The sequence below is a fragment of the Watersipora subatra genome, chromosome 5 (assembly GCF_963576615.1).
Source record: "Watersipora subatra chromosome 5, tzWatSuba1.1, whole genome shotgun sequence".
Taxonomy (NCBI): Eukaryota; Metazoa; Bryozoa; class Gymnolaemata; order Cheilostomatida; family Watersiporidae; genus Watersipora; species Watersipora subatra.
This window is the reverse complement of record NC_088712.1, coordinates 54,557,824-54,581,835: the sequence shown is the minus strand read 5'-3', so window position 1 is coordinate 54,581,835 and position 24,012 is coordinate 54,557,824. Positions and strand designations below refer to the sequence as shown.

General features: G+C 34.3%; 1 protein-coding gene across 1 annotated transcript in view; it reads left to right on the top strand.

Moving 5' to 3' along the window:
- LOC137396525 (coiled-coil domain-containing protein 175-like) overlaps positions 1 to 24,012 on the top strand; it is a 37,020-nt gene that overhangs the window by 212 nt on the left and 12,796 nt on the right. The window contains exons 2-16 of the mRNA XM_068082835.1: positions 242 to 327; positions 797 to 908; positions 1,604 to 1,739; positions 2,447 to 2,579; positions 3,329 to 3,427; positions 5,724 to 5,843; positions 6,318 to 6,427; positions 8,690 to 8,771; positions 9,241 to 9,377; positions 13,170 to 13,280; positions 13,467 to 13,538; positions 14,112 to 14,247; positions 15,105 to 15,236; positions 17,141 to 17,279; positions 22,087 to 22,166. Coding sequence (XP_067938936.1) covers positions 242 to 327; positions 797 to 908; positions 1,604 to 1,739; positions 2,447 to 2,579; positions 3,329 to 3,427; positions 5,724 to 5,843; positions 6,318 to 6,427; positions 8,690 to 8,771; positions 9,241 to 9,377; positions 13,170 to 13,280; positions 13,467 to 13,538; positions 14,112 to 14,247; positions 15,105 to 15,236; positions 17,141 to 17,279; positions 22,087 to 22,166 — 1,685 coding nt within the window. The remainder of the gene's footprint in view (positions 1 to 241; positions 328 to 796; positions 909 to 1,603; positions 1,740 to 2,446; positions 2,580 to 3,328; positions 3,428 to 5,723; positions 5,844 to 6,317; positions 6,428 to 8,689; positions 8,772 to 9,240; positions 9,378 to 13,169; positions 13,281 to 13,466; positions 13,539 to 14,111; positions 14,248 to 15,104; positions 15,237 to 17,140; positions 17,280 to 22,086; positions 22,167 to 24,012) is intronic.

The window sequence follows — 24,012 nt, the reverse complement described above, 5'->3', positions numbered from 1 at the left end:
TATTATTTTGCTAATGAAAGAATGCGCACAGGGCTGATTTCATAGCTGCTGCTTTTGGTTAATTGGTTTGTTTTATGAAGATAAATTTTTATTATTATCTTTAAACGTACTGTAGCTACTCAACTACTTATTTCAATTTTTGTTTTCAGTGTCGTATTTTAAGGGCCACTAATCTACATTGTATTATGTATTTGTCTAGTGAAATAATGAAATTCGAGCGATAATGTTTTACGTGTTGTAGGAAGTCGAATGAGGACAAGTAACTTTGGGTTTAAAGAAAAAGATATTTCTAACATAGACTTTATTATCGAGGCCATCAATGAACTGGTGAGAGACAACAAGTATATTAGACTATCACCAGGAATTTGCTTCTTATTGCTAAAGGTTTTGTCAATTTTTGACGTTTTCTTTTCATTTATTTACATGACTTTTAGCAATTTGTTTCTGCTGATCAATCGCCGAGTGTGTTAATGAGATTTTTATTGTCCAATAACTTCAAAGTTTTTTTCAGGCTTCCTCGTGTGCTTCAACAAAATAAAATAATTCAAAGTAGTCTAATTTATTTGTTAGGTAAAAGATTGCTTGTATATTCTGCTAGTTAGTAATTACAATGCAACGTGCATTGCCTTTTAACAATCCACATTGTGAACATTTAGATACTTAAGTGTTGATCTTGTTTATCAATTTAAATGCTAAGATTTGGCTCAGTAATAATTTTTGGCAATCTTGCTACTAAAATTAAGTTACAAACAGTATTGACGTCTGAAGTTTCGAACGATTCTTGGTTTCTTTCAAGGAAAATCAGAGGTCTGTGGTACATGACCAATTGGAAGCGGAGACTATCAAGAGCAGTATTTTGCGTCATGAACTGAAGTTGCTACCTGATCGGTACAAGAAAGAAATACATGGTGAAATATATAAGCTTGTCATTTAGATAATACCACGTGTTCGCCATCAGTGTCAGTAAAGAAACTAACAGTCTTAGGAGACTTCTGTTTATTAGCCTTTTGTCTAGAATTTGTGTATAGAAATTGCAGTCTATCATACACGCTTTTTAAGTAATAGCATTATTTTTCTATTTAATGTATTTAGTATTTTGTTGTTTAGCTGAGTATATATTTATATATATAGCTGAGCACACAATAGACAAGCGAACATTCAGCCAAGGGTGCAAAATAGACTAGTACTAGCTGAATGCCCGGCGTTGCTCAGGTAATAAATAATTACCCAATGAATTTGAGTAACTTACATGGTATACTAGCAGTCAAAATCTTTACTAAAACAATAGCCGTGCTTTAAGCCAGCTTAATAATCGTTATGTTATGTTAATAACAGTTAATAACCCCAAGGTTTATAAACGTGAATATTTTAACCTATCCGATGAATATCTTCACTATTATTGATTGTATTGCACAGGTGGGCTTTTAGCCTAGTTGGTAAGCTCGTTGTTTTTAGAACTGGAGGTTTTAAGATCAAAACCTCTGTGAAGCGGGTTTTTCATTCCTAAAGTTTTATGACTATTAATTAGACACATGAAAAACCAGACCAACAAACACTGAGATTTTTATATATTTATTAATATAGTTATTATTTTTATTGTTAGATGCGGTGGTGAATGCAAGACAGTCTAACAGTGACCTGGTAGAAAGATTAAATGCACAGATAGTGAACATAGAACGAAGCATTGAAGAGTTGACTGCGAAGAATGAGCAACTGGAAACAGACAATACTATGCAACTGTACGTAAAACAGCTGATATAGAAAAGTTTGTGAACATCGTTAAAAGACACTGTGTTTACAAATAAATTGATTAGCAACTCAATAGCAGAGTTCAATAGATATCTACATCTATGTGATTGACTCTGACTCACATGAACAAAGTTCTCTACTTTTGTTTTGGTTGTACTTGTCTTTAATACTAACAGATAGCTGCTTGTTGATTTAAAGTATTGTGAGTGCAGCCATGGTCTAGAGGTCATGGCCTGACCTGCAAACAACAGGTTGGGGTTGAATTCTCAGAAAGACCACTGGTGGTGCCAGGAATGACATACAACACTAAATTACTCTCTACTGCAACTGACCATGTCTGCAGTCACTGAGGTCTCCTTGCCACCGGCCTCAAACATGTTTAGCCAAGACCATAGAACCATTGTTTGTACAACGATGCTCTTAAAAACATGCACAGCCGCTAATTGTAGTAAGCTAAGCAGATATCACACTCCATGTTTGAGGCATTGCATGCACACATATATTGTGAGACTGTCAAACAGCTTCTTCGCTCAGTTGATTTGGCTACTTTACTACCTAATGATGTTCTTGCAACTGGGAGAAGCATAAGGAGACAATTTTTTATGGTAGCTTTCTGTACTTTGATTTGAGTGTCATAGCTATCCTGAACCCTAGTTTTACGCTGCTACAAAATTCCCTTGGTTGAATTGATTTGCAGCCCGGAGAGAGATAGACTCAGAGTGCAGCATGAGGAGGTCATCACAGTCCTTAATCAAAGGATGGCAGAAAAGGCTACTGAGCAGATTAAACTCAATGAAACTAGAGACAATCTGAGAGAAACACATGCTAAGGTAAAAGAAGCTAGGAGTTATTACCTCCTGTATGTTACTGGCTTGTATTATGGCTCATGCAGCTTCAAAGAGAAAAGAGTCTTGCATGTCGGCCAAGACTTGTCTTCAGCTGTCAACAACAAACATTACTTTTGAATTACGCTGCTTTAAATTTTCTAAACGCGTTTATTGTTGTCATGATGCTTAAAGGCAAACATGCATCTGCGCTGCCAAATCTCTTATTTTCTAATATAAGTAGTTGTCCTTGCAGTATTTACTTCCTATATATACAGTCAGTAAAGTTCATTTTGAGCATAAAATATTAATGTTAAACTAGTACGACTGGCAGCTCTGTGTACCATGAGAGATCGTAATAAGTAATCAGTATGCACAAGATTAATTCGCCGAGTGGTGTAATGGTTAGTGTGTCGGTCTGTAAATCAAATAATCCGAGTTTGATTCCCGTGCGAAGCAATTCTTTTTTCTAATGTTCTTAGCTTTGGACAGACGGACACAGCTCTTATTATAGTACAGATTCACCTGTTCTACAATTGAGTTGGCGGCAGAAAAGCAAAAAATATTTTGGTTTGTCTGTTGATTTCTGGAATTTATTAATAAAACTTCTTTACATAACCATGCTCAGAACTTTGTTGTACTTAATTCATTTTTAAAGCTTGGCTAATATTTAAAAAAAATATATTTAAACATCATTGTGGGTGGTGTGTTGTACCTGAGCCTAGCTGAAGCACTACTGTTCTTACTGGATGTAGATTATGGACTGCGAGGATGATCTGCTGCAACTAAAAGAAGACATGATAAAGGAGAGGGCAGATGTCAGGGCAGAGAAAGCTAAACTGAGAGCAGCCATCGTAAGTACATTGGATTGCTGAGGGCACACTTGATTACATACACATTTTTGTGTGTGAACTTAGTCGAATCCTATCACCTTATGAACTTATGTAGATACAACGACTCACTAGTTTACTACCATCAGTTATTTTGCGCTGACTACTAGATGCCTTTTGCCAATTGTTAGTTGTTTTTTGCCAATTGTTAGTTGTTTTTTGTCGATTGCTAGTTGTGTTTTGCCAATTTCTGGATGTCTTTTGCCAATTGTTAGTTGTTGTTTGCCGGTTGCTCATGGTCATTTCCAAATTGTTAGTTGTTTTTTCTGATTGCTAGCTGTTTTTGCAAATTGCCAGTTGTCTTTTGCCGATTGCTAGTTGTCTTTTTCCGACTTCATTTGTCTTTTGTCGACTGCTAGTTTTCTTTTGCTGACAGCTAGTTGCGTTTTACCGACAGTTAGTTGCCTTTTACTGACGGGTAGTTGCGTTTTACTGACGGCTAGTTGCGTTTTACCGACAGCTAGTTGCATTTTATCGACAGTTAGTTGCCTTTTACGGACGAGTAGTTGCGTTTTACCGACGGCTAGTTGCATTTTACCGACAGCTAGTTGCATTTTACCGACAGCTAGTTGCATTTTATCGACAGCTAGTTGCATTTTGGCAAGCTAGTCATTTTTTACCAATTGCCAGTTGCGCTTTACCGATTGCTAGTTGCATTTTACTGCTTGTTAGTTGCATTTTACCGATTGCTAGTTATTCCAATAATTGACCTAGCATAGAATTATCGCTAGCTTAGATGGTTGGAAAGCATAGGCTTTCATCAGACATGTTTAAAAACCTTATCAAAGGTTGTATATACATTGTAGCTGACAGGTTTGGGAAATAATACAAAAGTTATTATTGGATGCATTGACAAGTTTTATTTTGCTCAATAGAGCAAAACCATGCTAATCACTTATTAGCGTGTAGAAGATAATTCCGTGTTCACAAATAGGCTTCAGCCTTCTTTTATCATGTACCAATAGAAGAAATAAAAAGCTAGCATTTACTGCTTGGCTCAGTGAAACTATGAGTACTGCATGCTTTTCATTTTGCTTACGATAGTTGCTCTACTAGTCACCACAAAAGTAATTGGCAATTACGTAACAACTTGACTGCGCAAATTATTATTTACTAGTACCCTGGCAGTCTGGTGTGTCATGAGAGATCGGCAGGTGTAATAATTAACTGCACAAATATTTGGCAAACGTGTAATGGCAATTTACCTCACCTGACGATTTTTAGAGTGAGTGATTCTGGAACTGAAACGCACAGGCCATCTAGTCTTATAATAAGCTCACTCCATGGCCTTCTACGCACACGGGCATTCATGAAATAAATGTTTCTAATTATCACGAACACAAAATGGTGTATTTTTAAGTTGAAATATACAAAAAATATTTATAAAGATTTACCAGATTTTTACATAGTGATAATAATGTTGCGATATATTATACAATATCTCGCAGTCAGATCACCTCAAACATCAAAAAAATCTCAAATAATAGAAAAAAATCGATACTTTCTGATAAAATCTACTAACATTTTATGTAAGTTTATCTTTAATATTCTGTGATATGAATTATTCATGCTGCTAGTCAGTTAGCTGTCAACTAACTATAGATTCTGGGACAAGAAAATGTCAACAATCTGATGATTTTTAGCTAATCTTCAATCGTTGTGTCTCTACCTTGATAACACAGGGGCATATGGAGCATGATTCAATCTATCAGTTTTATCAAGTCTCTATCATTATAACTAGCAGAACCCTGGCAGTCTCGCCCGTGCCATGAGATATTGTCAGGTATAATAACTATGTGCACAATTATTCCAAAATATGAAAAGATAGTTGATCGCCGCTGCTGGTTAAGTGTTGGCCTTCCAAGCTGAAGGTTGAGAGTTGGAATCCTGCTTTAGGCAATTTTTTTCTAACTTTCAAGCATGGTTATAGACAGACATGTATCTCATTATAGTAAAGTTTATAGTGAAGATTTGCAAGTTATTAAACTTCATAATCAGTGGTATTCATGCTCTGCAGTTCAGGTAAAGCTAAAATCAGGTGTTTATAGGCTGCTTTGAAGCCATGGTATGACAAGCTACAACAATGATAACAGCATCACACCCTTGAGCTACTAACAGATTATACCAGTTTTTCTAGACAGTAAAGGCTATAAATGTTATCATAAATGATGTTTTTACATCAGTAATTCACCCCATTTTTTGACCTAACATGGAAGTATGTAACCTATCTCATAACGTAATGTGTTGTTACTGTCATTAGAATGAGACAAAGGAGAAAACCTCCGATCAAAACAAAGAGAATGATGAATCCAAGTCTCAGCTTGATTTGCTCTCGAAGAGACTTGAGTTCACTGAGAAGGAACTTGATGACTTGAAAAAGGTAGTATTCACATTTAAATTCATTTTTCTCTTCTTTAACGGCTCGCTGATGATTGATTTACCTGGTACTGTTTGTAAAACTTGTCTGTGTCATTATTGTACCAGAAATGAGTTGGCGGTTTTCTATACAGCTCCTACTACTTGGCTCGTTTCTGTGCAGAACTTCACCAAACAGTTGCTAATTTATTAGGAATAAGGTTTACGGCATGTTATCATCAACTATCCATCACTTTTATGTAAATGTAATAACTAAGCTTGCTATACCATTTGTAGCTGGAGTTTTATGTGGTGAGATACGCTCGTTATATATATAATTTAAATTGATTTTTTCTATACCGGGCTAATTTATCTTAAAAACGATTAGATTCACAAGCATGCAGTTTTGCTTGATTATCCTTTTTGTATAGAAAACTATGGCGGCGTAAGAGTCTCTGGTACAATTTATAAGACTCCCAGACGGTTGTACGTGTTGCAGTTTTTGTACAAGGCCGATGTGAACAAAGCTAAAGCAGATGGACAGGAGCGATCTCTCAACAACCAGATTAACAAACAGCTCAGAGAGAATGACAACCTTAGAAAAAACATGTAAGTCTCTCCTAGTCTGTGTAGTGTGTAGAAATACAAATATTTCTACTTTACTAGACTTATCTGTCTCTAGTAATCAGTAGATACTATAAATATTTCTACTTTAATATACTTATCCGTCTCTAGTAATCAGTAGATAATATAAATATTTCTACTTTAATAGACTGATCTGTTTCTAGTAATCGGTAGATAATATAAATATTTCTACTTTAATAGACTTATCTGTCTCTAGTAATCAGTAAATAATATAAATATTTCTACTTTAATAGACTTATCTGTCTCTAGTAATCAGTAGATAGTATAAATATTTTGACTTTAATAGACTTATCTGTCTCTAGTAATCAGTAGATAATCCCACGACCAACCACGAGCGAAGCGATTGGTTTGGGAGATTAATGATAAATGCACATGTGCACACAACTCCCGAAAAATTATCCGTTAACGGCCGTCACCAAACCCTTGTAACGAAATCCTATCGACAAATTTAACTATTTTTCAGTAAAGTCGTTCAAGTGTAATAATGATACAAAACGCATATAAACCTATTTAAATATGTTACTAAGCCTTTGAAAGGTTACCGCAAATTCCTAAAACTAACCCATCTGATCGGATTATACATAAATAGACAGATTTATTTGGCCAAAAATCGTTATTAAAACTAGCTAAGCCTCACTTTTATCAAAGTTAAGACCGAAAATTAAAGCGCCGAGCGACAGAGAATAGAACGATTAAGTCGTGCGCATTTTACGAAAAAAATAACGTTCACGTTTCACCAGTCTATAGCATTGTCAAATTGCCGAAGGTTTCTGTAATTAAGTTAGGAGTACTGAAATCGTTTCATTTTTGCCGATTTCAAAGTAACTGGCATTTTAGACAATTTTGAGTACTTTGGTATTCTAACTGATGTCCAACGCAGTGTAAGTAAAGAAAATGACGATGATATTTTTTCTTACGGTTCTTATGAGATTATTACAATAATTAATTGTAAGTTTGGATGACTACAGAACAATGACTACGTAGTACAGAATTTCTAAAAATCTATATAAATATCACAACTTCGTGATATTGTTAGCTATGACGTTTTGAAATGTAAACAAAATTGTGCATTGGTTTTATATTATTACTATATTAATAATATTGGTTATTCTAATAATATCAGTGCATTTCACTTCTAATATTGGCCAATATTGCATTTCTCCTATTGCAGGGGAGAGATATAAACATAATCTTTTCCTTTCATTATTGCTATTTGTTGTATATAATAACACCCACACCCAGTACATTACAGCCACCATTGCAGTTATCCTATTGCATTGCAGTGCCATTTGACTGCTAATATTGCATTTCTCAACCATCAGTACCCTTTCTTTTTTCCAATATTACTTTGGTCGTGGGCTGTATGACAGTGGAATTTCTAGTATAAATATTTCTACTTTAATAGACTTATCTGTCTCTAGTAATCAGTAGATAGGATAAGTATTTATATTTTAATAGATTTATCTGTCTCTAGTAATCAGTAAATACTATAAATGTTTCTACTTTAATAGACTTATGTCTCTGATAATCAGTAGATAGTATAAATATTTTTACTTTAATAAACTTAACTGTCTCTGGTAATCAGTAGATAGTATAAATATTTTTACTTCAATAAACTTATTTGTCTCTGGTAATCAGTAGATAGTATAAATATTTTTACTTTAATAGACTTATCTGTCTCTAGCAATCAGTAGATAGCATAAATATTTCTATTTTAATAGACTTATCTGTCTCTGGTAATCAGTAGATAGTATATATATTTCTACTTTAATAGACTTATCTGTCTTTAGTAATCAGTAGATAGTATAAATATTTCTGCTTTAATAGACTTATCTGTCTCAGGTAATCAGTAGATAGTATAAATATTTCTACTTTAATAAACTTATCTGTCTCTAGTAATCAGTAAATAGTATAAATATTTCTACTTTAATAGACTTATCCGTCTCTGGTAATCAGTAGATAGTATAAATATTTCTACTTTAATAGACTTATCCGTCTCTGGTAATCAGTAGATAGTATAAATATTTCTACTTTAATAGACTTATCCGTCTCTAGTAATCAGTAGATAGTATAAATATTTTTACTTTAATAGACTTATCCGTCTCTAGTAATCAGTAGACGGTTGTTATTATCAAGCATAGAGAGAGTTATTATCAAGCATTTATTTATTAAGAAACTGAGAAGAACATGGTAAGTTTTGTTATCAGTGCGTTAATATTTTTCTAGAATTGAGCTTCAGCGGAAAAAAATGGAAACTGAACAGAAGTACAGGGCTGATATTGATGCAATGCAGAAATATGTGGAGCAGGTGTGTCTTTTATATATAGTTACATTTAATTATGTGTTCCAGTCAGTGCTTCATTTATCCATGTATTACAAGCATTGACCTACTACCATCAATGTATAGTATGGGACTCATACGTATATCATCTAAGCTATAACATTTTATTTTACCTATGATTGCTAATATGCATTTTACATAAGTTATAACATGATACTCTATACTGTCTATGATTACTAGTATGTATATTATCTATACAATATCATGATACTCTATCGATTGTTACTGGTATGTATATTATCTAATTTACTACAAGTTGATTTAACATACATAATATTTCACTTTGAGTATTTACTAGTTTAACAATTGCTGACTAAACAATCTACTCAAAGTGTTCACCTTTTGTCGCTCTCTCTCTCTCTCCCAAAACACACATAGGACTAAATAGACGTGTAAACTCTCCTCTCTCTCTGACTAACTTATAAATAATTTATAGCTAAAAGAAAAGATAAAGGCTAAAGAGCAGAGATTGAAGAAGCTGGTTCTGCGGCGAGATGACCTCCTCGCAGATGAAGAAGTCATAACTGAAAAGAGGGCTACCTCGACCAAGCAAGTCGTTGAGTTGACAGACATGTAAGTTGAATGTCCAATCATACATCTTCTTTGACAACAGATCATTGTACAACTGACTTAAACATTGTGATACCGCTTTTGATTATGTTGCATCCACACTACAACATTATCAAAAAGCTATTTTATTCACTGTAGCGAGGAGTCATTCGATTGGTTTGGTTTTCCAGAAAGCTACGTATTAAGTAGCGTTTTGTAAGAAATGATTAGTGTTATGTTCAGAATTATTGAAGACTCGCATATACATTGAAGCTTAGGAAAGTGAGTGGGCTCGGTTTGGTATGAGGTTACTGGTCGAGAAAAGGTATTATCTATCATTCAGAACTTACGCCTGTCTCTAAATTAACTACTCGGTTGTGCCTACAACATGACGGTTAAATTGTTAAATTTATTCAAACTAAGTGTGAACAGTTGTTATGTAATCAGAAAAAATAAATTACTATCATCTCAGTTTATCTCTAAGAAAGATTCTTTTTGGGAAAGCTATATATTATTCTTTAATGAACTAACGTTTTGCACTGCAGTTTGATTAGATGCACACTTCTGTGTTCATTTATTGGGTGTCTTACCTATCAGTGAGGTAGTATTATTATACCTCATTTATCAAAGATAAATCACAGGCTTTATCAAAGCTGATCAAAAAATCTTTTGTTTGGTTTTATGAATTGAAGGCAAAACTCATTGTAGAAAAATGTTTATTAGAAAAACAAACTCTGTTGTTGGTTTTTCTAAACTAGTCATTTTTTAGTGTACATTCATGATTTTTTTCGGCGGTCCTCCATTCTAGAATATTCTACCAGAAATTCCCATAAACTGTTTTCTACTGCACGCATGGTTGCTCATTGACTGCATATACTGCACATCAGTGCTTATACCGCATTCACGCTGTATTGAGAATTGTTCTACAAAATTTGGTGTTGTCTTCTCTATTTAGGATGGAAAACTATAAAATATGTGGTGAATGGTAAGGTAGCAGTATCAGTTGTGTATTTCCTACACAGTCACTTTTCTCCTACTCCACAACACTACTGTACAGTTATACGCACATGCAACAGTGTACTCAGCTTAATTTGTCTGTTGTAAAGAGTTGATTAATCATCAGGAAATTAATACAAAAAGAGGTTGTTGTTGTTTATAAATCATATATACTTTTTTGTACAATTTTAAATGACCATATAATTTTAAATGATATAATTTCTGATATAGTTAAATGATTTTCATAGAACAATGATATACATGTACTATGTAGAATTGTGCTAAGTAAATTGTATGAGTAGTAAGCATATCTGACAATTTACCAGGAAGTAAATTATCAGAAATTTTTTACAGAAAGTTTTCTCTTGTTTTATTCATTTCTACAGCTAAGCAATGTTTTGTAAAGATTTGCAAAGAACTAACCTTTTTTCCCGCAAATGTTCTTAGCTTTTTCATTTATCATTTTAGAATGCGTCTGTCATATTTTTAAGACGTGATTGAACAAAAGTATTTAGGTAAGCTGGAAGTAATATCTACAAACATCAGTAATCCCAGCCCTATATACCATACATGTATTTCATTTTATTTAAAGCGACATTCTTTAGCTGTTTGTAGTAAATGAAAAGCATTTGGTAGGTTTGATATTTGGAACCCTGGAATGTTAGCGCACAAAACAAGCTGCATATGAACAATTTTTTTACTTGTCTCGTCAAGTTGACACGTCTAGTCATTTGTTGAATCTTCTCAAAGTCGTCGTTTGTTCTTCCTAATTGTTTAGATCTACTAAGGAAGGTTAGATAGCTAGTTTTCATAAAACTGTTTCTGTCATTTCTATTAGAACTGTAATCTATAACTTGTCAGGGTTCTCAACCTTCCATCATACTTCTGAGGAACTCAGTCTTGTCTTTTATATGCACATTTGCTTCACATATAAATCTGATGTGTTTATAATTTAGCGCATGGATATGACTTAGAAATAAACAAATATAAATGTATGTAATGTGATCATATCTATACAGATTGTTATTTTCAACCATTACATATTAAATATTCAGAAGTTAGCTTACATAATCATTCAAAACACAATTGTACAGCTGTTTGGTTTATATATTTAAAATCAGGGCAAAAAGAGAATTAATATAATATATAATTTATGACTATTAACTAAATTAACAATGCGTAACTATGATGGAAATGAGAATTTTAGTTTTTTAACAAAATGATTCAGTTTATTTCTCACACTGCTATACATGACATACCACTGTTGTTTTGATACCTTTGTTTACAAGTGGTATACTACTGTCTTTTCGTCAAATGCGTTTGACTCACTTTGATTATTTACCTAAGCTAGAAATTGAGTTTTTAAGCAGTCGTTTAAGTGATATAGGTAATTAACTTGCAGACCATTACATAGTTTAGTCTTTGTATTCATCCATTTATCTGAATTCAGTCATATAGTTCATTGCTGGACCATTTATTATCTCACTAAACTGATGTTATGTTTGTTTTCTTTAGGAGGTGAGTAACGCTCGATATTTTCTACTGAAGTTTATTGTTGACCTTTTAAGTTATAGACCTGACAGCGGTCGCTATGTTCAATAGAGATATCGCTGATTGATTCTTATGTTGTTCACTATATGTCTATTGCAGCCTCTAGCTATTCCATTTATGTTAGGCCTCATTTACACTAGCTTCACTTTACTGTTCCCAATCGCTCACAAATCATTTATATTTTCACTCTTATTGTTTATCCTTCTCTTACATAGGTATTTGAAGAGGACCTTCAGGAATACTGTACACTCCAATTATGTGTATCATAAATATACTTATGTACATATGTGTATCATAAATATACATATGTGCATATGTGTATCATAAATATACATATGTACATATGTGTACGGTATTTGTTTGATGATAACGTCCATCAAGAAGCCACTCATGTCAAATTAAAAAAAAGTAGAGATATTTTTCTATCATTTGAGGTTTTGTTTGATGTTTCAGGTGATCTAACTGCCAGAATGTTTCAAGATTAAATTTGACAAAACCTGATGGCAGTTGAAATGCTCGGAAGAAAAAGATGTGCCCAGACTTCCCAAAAATGACGTCATTATTCTTGCATACTGTTTATAAGTGATAAACAAATGATCTCATCAGCATCGGTTACTTGTATGTTTACACAGCATTTAGAGGAAAACAATGGTACAATTTTTAACCAGCCTATCGTTAAATCGTGTGAAACGTCTGTAGCAATGTATATGAGGCTATATTGAAGTTTTATTCCAACAATCACAAGTAAATACAAAATAAAGTATATGCCAATAGAAAAGCGTAACGCTGTAACTTGAACGCAATAGCCGATGCCATAGCGAGAGAGACATACAGGAAGTGCAATATTGATATCATTTTGGTGAAGTCTTTTTTTCCGAGCATTTTAACTGCGATTAAGTTTTGTCAATTTTACTCCTGGAAAATCCTGGCAGATTGCCTTAGACATCAAACAAATTCTCAAATGATAGAAATATTTATATTTTCTGATAAAATGTTTTTAAAATTTGGGTATCCCTTCAAGTACATATTAAGACTGACGGAGTCAAAGGAGAGTGTTAAAATGCTTCATATAGTACTATAGCCTTTAGGTATAAAGGCTATAGTACTATGCATTACTTATCGAGTAATGCAATAGTGCGGCAAAAATGGTATTTTTTGTACTTTAGTTTTTTTATGTTGGTTTTCTTTTTCTATACAAAGTATTTTTGGAGAAAATGTTTTGCAAAAATGACTACTTATTTAGTTGACCCAGTTTTATATTTTCTCCAGCTTGACGGAGGCTAAAAGGGCGTTGGTAAGGAAACAAGAGGATATCGCTAGAATGAGAGAAGAGACCAGCAGGATGGAGGAGGAGATAGTAGACCTGGGAGAGACACACGTGTAAGAGCTGAGGCTATGTTTGTTGTCATGTTTCATCAATATATACTTATTTAATTACATATTTATTATACATATTTATATTTATTTACGTATATATTAATTACATTATACATCACACTAAAGTTATATTTGTTTATTGTCTCATAAATGAATATGTAAGTAGTCTGTCACTTTAAACTTCTGTAGAGTGTGTGTAGAGAACTTCAACAGGCAGATTGAGGAGTACAGAGAGCAGTTAGGCAAGGAGAGACAAGATCGGTTCGTATAACAATTGCATGTTTACGTGTAGGACAGAATGTGTGTGAGAGGGAACAACTCTGAATCCGTGTCAGTTTGCAGTTTTGTATTGCCAAAAATAAGTGTGGTGATGACCACTTTTACACTAAACCTGAGTAAACATGTCGTTATCATTATTGTTACTAAATTGCAAAGCTGTATTCATTTGATATCATTTTTGCTTGTATAGTTGAGAGAATTATTTTATATTTTAAATATCTTTATTTCTTATGCCTTTTTGAGCAGCTCGCAACAGTTAATACATTTCTAGCGTGGTTAGTAGAAGGCATTGAACTCATACTGATTATTGCATCATATATAAAAAGGGTGTGGGACTGCGTTAAACTTTCTTAAATTCACAGATAGCTCTTGTACTTTCTGATACATTTACTCTGTTTTTAGTACTGCAGGGGTTCAGTAGCAAGTTCACCAATTATTTTCATCCAGTAGTTTATAGAAAACGGTAAAAGCTTCATTTCTAAAAATTATAAGTAAGCAAATGAAGTTAATCTAAGAGAATTATCTCTATGTTTGAATTATCTCCTCTCCATATAGGATGGAAGTGCAGAGAGAAAGGGATTCCGTACAGAAGACGCTTGATGAGTTTAAAGCTGAGAATAACCAGTTTATGGCTTCAGTAAACAAGAAGGTCACTCAGGGAAAAGAGAAGCATGAGTCACTTACTACAGAAGTAAGTGCATTTTATATGTACCTGGTACGTTCTTGTTCGGTGCACAGTAGGTAAGCTATTGTTCTATAAATTTAGAGATATACTGAATGTTAGTATTGTTTGTAATATTTTTCTCTATATATATAGTTTTTATATGTAATACTATAAATAAATCACTTTTATATACAGAGAGGGTGAATCATGGAAGATAGATTTTTGATGAACTAGTTGTCGCAGTGAAATATTGTGGCGGCGCAGTTGGCTATGGAATATTTGTCTTGTTTTGTTTTCTTTATTTTTAACATAATTAAGATACAAGGAAATGTGATTGGATGACAAAAACCAAAAAATGTAACAGTTAATGAGCTATGGCTTTATCTATTGTTTGCATTAAATGAACATTTACTACATCCTTCAATTTGTATGATGGTTTCTGCAGATATAATCTGTGCATCCCAAATATTCTTCTTATTAGTTTGGCACTGGGGATGGTAAGTGTAACGCTGTAAAAGAGCAACTCTTCCAACTTGACAAATGCTACCTCCATATCTGGATACACGAAAAGCACCAATGTACAGATAAAATGTGCTCGCAATTGTGCATGTATCACATGATAACGTGGAATGCAGCAAATATTTTAGCCAATTGTATTGCAGCAAATTTTAGTCTGCACTAAATGGGTGACGAAAAATTTTTTCGTGACGATTTTTTGACCCTATCGAGAGGTATTTTAGACATTATATATTTTCTTGTCGATGCTCTTGTTATGAGAACGACTGAGAGTCGGATGAGACTGATATCACTTGTTCCGTGCTGCCACCCTTACTGCTAACTCTCAAAGAGCCTGGTAAGTTTTAAACTCAAGTGTTTCTCTTTAGGGCTCAGGCTTGCAGAAAGGCATGAGAGAACTGGATGAAAAGATAAAAGAGGCCAAGGTGATGGTAAGAGAGGAGAGGATAAACTATGATCTCAAAAAATCTGAGATAGAAACACATTTGACTTCCCTGCAGGTAAGTTGAAACGGTTACGGAGCTTCATTAGCGGTTATGTTTGTTGATCAAGTCGAGCCTTTTAGATGACACCTTATAGAATCTGCATATGTTGGCAAGTTTATAATATACAGCAATAAAACCAATAGAGGTATCAATAGAGGTATCAAAATTTCAAAAAGCTTCATCTAAACACTAAGCCTGCATATATATTTAGAGCGTTTAAATGTGAATCCATTGACAACAAAAATTCTTCATGTGTTAAATTGTGTGAAAATTTGAAAAATATGAAAATTTGAAATACAGTTCAATTTTGGTAAATAATAGAAAGCTTGTAACCATTTAAATCATTTCAAATAATGGTTATGTTCAGAGACAAAGGTTGCACGACCTTGGCTAGATGATTTTAGTCATTTGATTGTGAATGTACTTCTGCTGCGTATAGATGGGCGAAGATAGACCAAGGTCAGCAGTGGCTGATGCGTATGGAGTAAGTCTGAGTTGTGTAACTTGCATGCACTATTCTATATCCATTGTGCTACCTGCATGATCCTCCTTTAGGTCATTTTATCCTGTATTTTATTGACATTGTGCATATCTTTGCAAATTAGACCATGTTGTATTTAGGAGATTTCGAATCACAAGTCAACGCTTTGAAAATTTTATTTTATTACATTTTTTGTAATAATTCTATTGCCACCGTAAAAGAAATTGAAGATTTTTCTGTTATTATTGAGACAATTTTTCATCATACTATTAGTTGCTAACAGAGTTTTGTGGATTTGTCTTCTCATTCATAAAATGTAGATAGCTCCAATATTTTAGCTAACTCAGTCTAGTAATGGTGAAGTTTGTGTGCCCTTTTAATGGGTGTTTCAAAGTCTTTCTATCAGCTACTCCCTTTATATAACATGCTATATCGTGTAATATTCCCATTGCAAGCTCATAACATATGTTTAGCTCTATGAAATCCAAGAGAGGGTAAGATCGATCTAGCTGAGTCCTCAATTACTCGCTCTCTGAAATTACATTCTTCTGTATATCTTGGTGGAAACTTAGTGTTTAATATAAAATTTGGTTTGATAATTAAAACAATCAACAAACATTGAACTAACTGCGATACCAGAGCAAGTTTGATTCTTTGCCATACTAACGGCTGAATTAATTTTTTTCGAACACGGCAAAAAGTTTCTGACTAGCTCCTCAGAAAATTATGCTAAGTTGTATTTCAGAGAGCAGAACTAGAGGCGGAGCAACTTGTCACTAGGGGTTCACAACTGTACTTTTTAATTTCTTATTTTACTCACTAAAACACATCAATTTAATTTTTATGCTTTTCACCACCTCTCATTTCATTCCTCGCTTGTATTTCACATAGACTTTAGATAATACAGACTCTTATGGATATATATATATGAATATATATATATATGAATATATATATATATATATATATATAAGAAGTAGGAGATGACTAAAAATGAGTTTTTATTACTAATAGTTTCATGTACAAAGTACAATCATCAGACAATAACTCATGCTAAAATGACTACTCTATTGTCAATGTATATATATAATGTATATATGTAATATATAAATATATATATGTATATATATATGTATATAGTTTTTTGCTTTACCAATTAAATTATGTCATCTGTCATCAGCTTTTTTGATAATAACCTCAAATAAATTTCATTTAGCTCTAGTCACTTCTCGTACGCTTCAAATAGTTTCTCTACCTGAGCTCATATTTTTTAAGTAGAGAAGAGATAAAATGTAGGGCAGTGTTTGAAATTGTTATTGTTACCTCATTTATAATTTTAAGTAACTATAAAACACATTTAGGATTTTTCTAAGAAGTTAAGTTGGTAGACTGTCTTCAACTATTCTCCATATTCGTAACACGAGTCTTGTCTATGTAGTCTGAGATAAAGAAGTATGAGGATATGACGGCTGATGTCAAGCATTTACTCGAGGTGAAGATGCCTGAGTTTGCTGCTCAGACGGCAGCATACAACGAAGCTCAAATTGAGTTTGAGAAAATTAAAAAACAAGTTTCAGGTATGTTTTTGATTGGTGTCGATATAATTAGGTTGTCTGCCTTTCCTATTCGATGCAACTATGTTTAATTTACAAATCTTTATCTAAGAGATACTCTAAGGGATACTGCTACTTAAGTCATATCCAATATAATTTATAACTGACTAGCTGAATGTCCAGTGTTGCTCGGGTAATAAATGTCTACGCATAGAAAAATTATTTTTATTCAACATATAACAACAGCTACCATTTTAACTTTCAAACTTCATATCTGGGAAAAGTGTTTTGTGCAGTTTTAATAAATTAAGAGAAAAAAGAAAACAACTGTAAAGGTTTTTAAACTATGTCAAACAATTGTAACTTTCAAACTTCGTATTATGAGAAAAATGTTTTGTGCAGGTAAAATAAATTAAAAAACAAAATAAAGCAACTATAAAAGTGTTTAAATGTAAATGTGAAATAATTAGCAAGTAATAGCTAAATTAAGTCTGTTTTGCTATGATTACAATCAAAGATGATTTGGTAATAATACAAATAATATGAACTGAGAAAACAAAATAAAAATCTTGAGTATGTTGAAATAATAACAACAATTTGTTGCATGGAAGTGTGTGCATGTGTGCGTGCGCGCGTTCGCGTGTGTGTGTGTAAAAAAGGTTGTTGTTCCAGCCAAAGATATTCATCAAAACTTTGAATACGACCATACTGGTACCTCTCGATACTGGTACAAATGTAAAAATGAGATATCGTACTCTCTTTGTCTGACCGAATGGTGAGAGAATGTCGAGGCTGTTCCTAGTCGAGATAATAGTCCGCGTGAAAAGAATTGGCCTTGACCGCGATTCAGCAATTGAGCCTTACGAAAAACCTGAAATAGAAGTTCGTGAAAAGATAAAAAAGCATCGTGTTTCATAAGAGTTAAGAGAGTTCATAGCGTTTTAATTAATACGTCATTTAGCGTGTGAAATCAAGAAAAGGGTGTATACGTTATGTAGTAAGAGTATATAGTAAGGTCTTGGAATCGTAAAAGCCTTCGTGGACTGGTGATTAGACAGTTGAATTGCAAACCTGCAGTCGCAATAATCATGAGTTCAAATCCAGCAGGACATGAAACTTTAATTTCAAGATTTTAATAGCTATAGCTGGACAGACAGATGACAGACAGGCGATATGTACCGATTATTTACCTGCTGCTTTTGAGGTCATGTCCAATATATAACTGACTATTTACCTGCTGCTACTGAAGTCATGTCCAATATATAACTGATTATTTACCTGCTGCTACTTAAGTCATGTCCAATATATAACTGATTATTTACCTGGTGCTACTGAAGTCATTTCCAATATATAACTGACTCTTTACCTGTTGCTACTGAAGTCATGTCCAATATATAACTGACTGTTTATCTGCTGCTACTGAAGTCATGTCCAGTATATTACTGACTATTTACCTGCTCCTACCGAGGTCCTGATGTCGGACATCTTCCGACAATTGAAAGTCGGCTAAAGTGAATTCCAAAGAAGCGGTTTCGACTGTATAACAAATAAAAGATTTCTTTAGAATATTTCTAATAGTCTGAATCCTAACAATTCCAGCAATGCTTTACAAACATTCTTCTTGTTAACATATGCTTAAAAGTTGACTTGCAACAAAATTCACATCACAGTCATTTGGTATCAAAAGATTCACCGTGTCTTACTCTGCTGTGTTGTAGGTGCAAAATATGTGAAAATGTGATTACAAGCTCTTAAAAGCTCAAAAACGAACAGTTATTCACAGCCACACGAGACCACCGTAGTTTGGATTCCCTTTCCAAAACTGCTCAAATGTGACGTAGTTGTTACAGGATGGTTTCTGTTTACACTGTCATGCAACCTTATTCGTCGAAATATTTTCACAAATTTACTTCACCCATTCAATAAAACCATGTCTATTGTTCTTACGCGTCTGTTTTATCGTCATTGTAATGCTGTCGCTTTTAGCAGTGATATCTTATAACTTAAGGTAAAAATTCATTTAATTTTTTAACCTTGGCTCGAAGGAGTACATGTCATTGTCTGATAATCATGACGAGCCTGTTGGTCACCTGTGATAATCGAAAAGTGCTGCAGAAATTATTTGCGCAGTATTGGGTCACATGATCAGATTACGACTTGCCGATTAGACCAAGCTGAAACAAAACTGTAAAGTAGCGAGCATCTATATTTGATACGGGGTCTTCGGTAAAACCCAAAGTGTTTTTCATAAACTAGTGCTACGATAAGTTTTTATTGAGCTTTTTATTGGCCTTTCAATTCACGTGAGAACATCATGTGACAAGACAATAACCAAACTGTAATGACAACATCAGAGAAATAAACAGATTCCAATCTACGGCGGCTTTTCGTTTTTGAACCTTTAAGAGCTTGTAATCACATTTCCCGCATATTTGGCACCTACAACGCAACAGAGTAAGACATGGTGAATCTTTTGATACCAAATAACTGTAATGTGAATTTAGTCGCAAGTCAACCTTTAAGGTTCTTGAAAGCTACTAGCTACATGAAAGATGTGCAAACGTGATCATTTAAAATACTACATACAGTTATTCGACTTATAAATGTAACCTATTGGATGTAGCAAATTTTAGCAAATTATTATTATTTTATATTAAAGTAATAAACCTATTACGAGTGTAGTTCTGAAACTACCTCAGGGTAGGCCTAGGCAGCTTACATAGCAACCTGTTTTCTAGTACTAGAGGCTAGTTCACACTGTAGTGCTGTGTGTTGGTGTTAATTACACCATTCTTCTGTCATCGTCTGTGATAACAATTTTCACACTATCACAAATCCATCCACTTTTACATAAGCGAATAGTCCACGGCAAAACATTTACCGTATAGGCCTACAATGCAGCTGTGGAAACAATGAAACACTGCTCCGGCAGCAACTGTCATGAAAGAAATTTAGATAAAGCAATCCGCTGATAGCCAATCATTATTGTCCAAGTGATGCACATTCATATTCTGTTTTGGGTTTTTGGCGAACTGTCCGAAAAATTTGACAGCTGCAATTTTTTCTGTGACCACATTTTCTCGGCGATGCCATACGGTGCGCATAGTCAACGAGTAGTCGCAGAGAGGATAACTCCTACATACGGCAATATAGTGTGAATTAGCCTTAAGTTTAAGTCACCTACCACAGGGATCAGGACTTTCAATTCACCACTAATTCAATTTCAATTCACCACTAATTATTCACCTTTTCCTCTGTAACTCTACTAAAATTTTCTCAATGGTTTTCCTTGCCACTTTCTTACCGCACTTCTATCTCCTCTCAGCTATAGGAGTTGAAACGATCACCCTTCAGCTAATTAACCCTGAGGATGGTGTCTCACGCCCTGTCCGAGTTCGGACCACAAAACTCAGTGTCGATGAAGGTCAAGACCTTCACTCAGTTGTCATGCAAGCATTAGCTCAGCAGTCAGGTGGCTCGGGACACGGTTTGTACAATAGCTTGGAAAGGGAGCGCGGTCAAATCGTATCTGGAAGGTCTGCCGGAACTCACTCAGTAGACAGAAAGCTCGCTCCTAGTTCAGATGCTTATCGCCTTCCATCTTCTAACCATTTTACAAATGACTCTTTGCAAGATGGCAGGTCAGATGTGGGCTATTCTACGCAAGCTGATTCTGCTCAAGGCCATTCTATGCAAGGCCATTCTATGCAGAATGATTCTCAGCAAGGTCAGGACCAAGACCATCCTGCACATGCCGACTCCATACAGGGCAGCCCTACAAACAGCCAGTTTTCACGAAACCCATCTACACAAGGTCAACACTCTATTCGTGGATTGTTTGCTTTATCTCGTGGAAAATTCACCTCTAACATATCAGAGGGTGAACAAATGTTAACAACTCGCATGCCTGATGATCGGCAGTCGATCTTAGGCCGATCAATGACGGCCATCTCACACAGGTCAAATGTACAAAATGAGCTTGACTCTGAATTTATGAGTCGTGTTCAAAAGAGCTTCAGCCATGGAGTGTCTAGACAATCCGTGTCTAGGGTCAGCGAGGGCATCATCAAGTGGAAGGCCAATAGCTATGGTGTGTCAATGCTTGCTGGCTGCTTCATTCGATGTTTATAGCTAAACATGCTTTCTATTCTTCAGTTTCCATTTTAAATCTAAAAACTTTAATCTTCAGCAAAAAAAATTTCTTTACACGTTAGAGCAAAATAATTCAAACAAACTTGTAGAGAAATCATGTTTAGCAGTTATCTTCTCGCTTTCATTGTTCAATGTTCACACTTTCGTTTGACTTCTGCTCATCTCCCTTAACTCACCTTTTATTCTACTCATTTCGCTGCTCATTTCATATCAGATATTTAACTGCAGTTTTGAATAATGGCTGTGATGCAGTCACACTGACAACACGCACATGTATCTCATGTCATGATCAGGTCAATTAATACCTCTATGTCATAACTTTAGAAACGATTGAGCTAATTTGATTTCATCTATGGATGGATACGCCTGCTTGGTCCTCATGCTATCCTTTATGTACCGTTTGTTAGATATTTAGCATTGTATCCAACTAATATCAGATAAGGTTTTTAGTTGTAACAGATGTAATCTATCCAAACTCAATGATGGTATTCATTTGATTGATGATCGCTTACCATATCAAAAATTATCGATCGCTTGTTTAGCTTGCGTATTGTCTCTCCCTGACATGCTTCAGATCGATTGCAACCATCTAGAGCTAAACGATTTTCTTGTAATGGATAATATATGACCGATGTCATATCATGACCATATCCTCAGCCTTGTTTTGTAATCTTTACAGGAATGAAGTCGCAGAAAGCATCCCTCGACGATCAGGTGAAGAGAACAAAGCTGGCTATTGAGAAAACAATTAAGCCTCAGGTAAGTTTCATTTTAAGTTCTAAGACAGGAAGGAAGGATATTGGTAAAATATAAGGAGAGAAATAATTTTTGTCTAAATAGATTTTTCGACAAACAATCATAGATTGTGTGATGCCTTGTGTAGATAGTGCAAATTGTGTTTGTCGTCATATAAATGTGAGCCATATACTTACTGTTACATAATTGTTTTTGGAGTTATCATGTTATGGTACTTTTATATATATTTTTATATAATATTTGCATATTGACTGTTGTTTTTAATTTGCGTAAGTTCTATAGCAGCACTTCTCTACTCATTTTCATCGCTGAACCCCCTACGGCTGACAAGGGCAATCTCACACTTCATGTTTTAAATGAAGTAAAAAGGCTCAAAACGTTAAAAAAACATATTCAAAATATATAAAAAACAATAAGGTAGTGGAAGGTCCTTCTAAAAAGAGTCTAACATTTTCAACCGGCAGCAGGATATAAAGAACCATTCGGATTATGATCTTTGACTTTTTTTTGCCTCTACTCAGCTATTATCTGATTGAAACGTGATTCCACGTGAGTGACTATAAACAAAATGTCTGGGTTTCTCGTCATTTTTACTTGCTGATAGGTTGTGACTAGTTAGGAAAAAAAATCTCAACTCATATTGTTTTGCGACGGCAGATATACTTTTTTCGTTTTCACGATTGATTTTTGCACCTTCGCAAACAACACCATATTCTCCTTAGGGACGTTAACACTCTCAATTGGGATGCTCAGTTTTATGGATATACTGGAATTTCAGTGGTTAGCTTAAGGTCTGTGTCACAAATTTGAAATCATTTGATGGGCTTCTATCAAAGGCAGAAGGTTTTCCTACAAGAAACCATCATTTTGTTAAAGTTGCATTTACTTTTTTTGTGCTTTTTATTATTATCTTACTTTTATCTTGTTACCTGTAGACCAGGGACGACTAAATAACATTAGCAATGATTGACTTAAACCTTTTGAGGATGTGCGGATCTTCAGTAAATCAAACTGGTAACTTTTGCTTCTATATTTTATCATCTATGTTTCGCCACAACAAAGCATTAATTTTTATCCAAAATAACTCCCGAATTTGAATAAAAGATTGTGAAAAATACACAAAGTGAGAGAAATTTGGGAAGTAATAGGCTAAAACTGAAAATAAAAGTTAAAATTATGCTCGCTTGCTTTGGATGTAAAATCTGAACTGCAGGCTTGTAAGACCTACAAAGGAAATTAAAAAGACCTAATATTCAGCCATTGTTGATCTAGATTTTGTGCAAGTCATACATTCAACTGGCACTAAACACATACTTACAAACCTATTAGCAGAATGCCCGGCGTTTGCACGGGTGTTAAAAACCAGCTTACACACAGTGACAGGTAATGTAGTTGCCTGCCACTTGCCGTTAGCCTGGTACATTGCCTATGGCTAATTTGAGTAAGCTAGTATTGCTAAACTTACTAATAAGAGCCATGAGAGCAAGCATAAAATGACGTTGTGCTGTAACAGAGAGCGGTATGCATATTTTCATCCACATAGCGACATATATTGCCCAATGAATCTATCAATCTCACGTAGCTATTGGTTTAGCATATCGTCTGGGGAATGGGAGGTTCCGAGATCAAATCTCTTGCGATACAGGTTCTTCATCCAAGATTTTAATATCTATGATTGGACAAATCGAATCACCCACAAACTTTGAGATTTATATATACAGTCAAACATGGATAACTCGAACTTCATGGGACCGAGCGAAAGTGTTCAAGTTATCAGAGCGTTCAAGTTATCAGCGCACTGTCACAAGTCCATGTATTTATTTATTTATTAGTAGATACATGCACATAT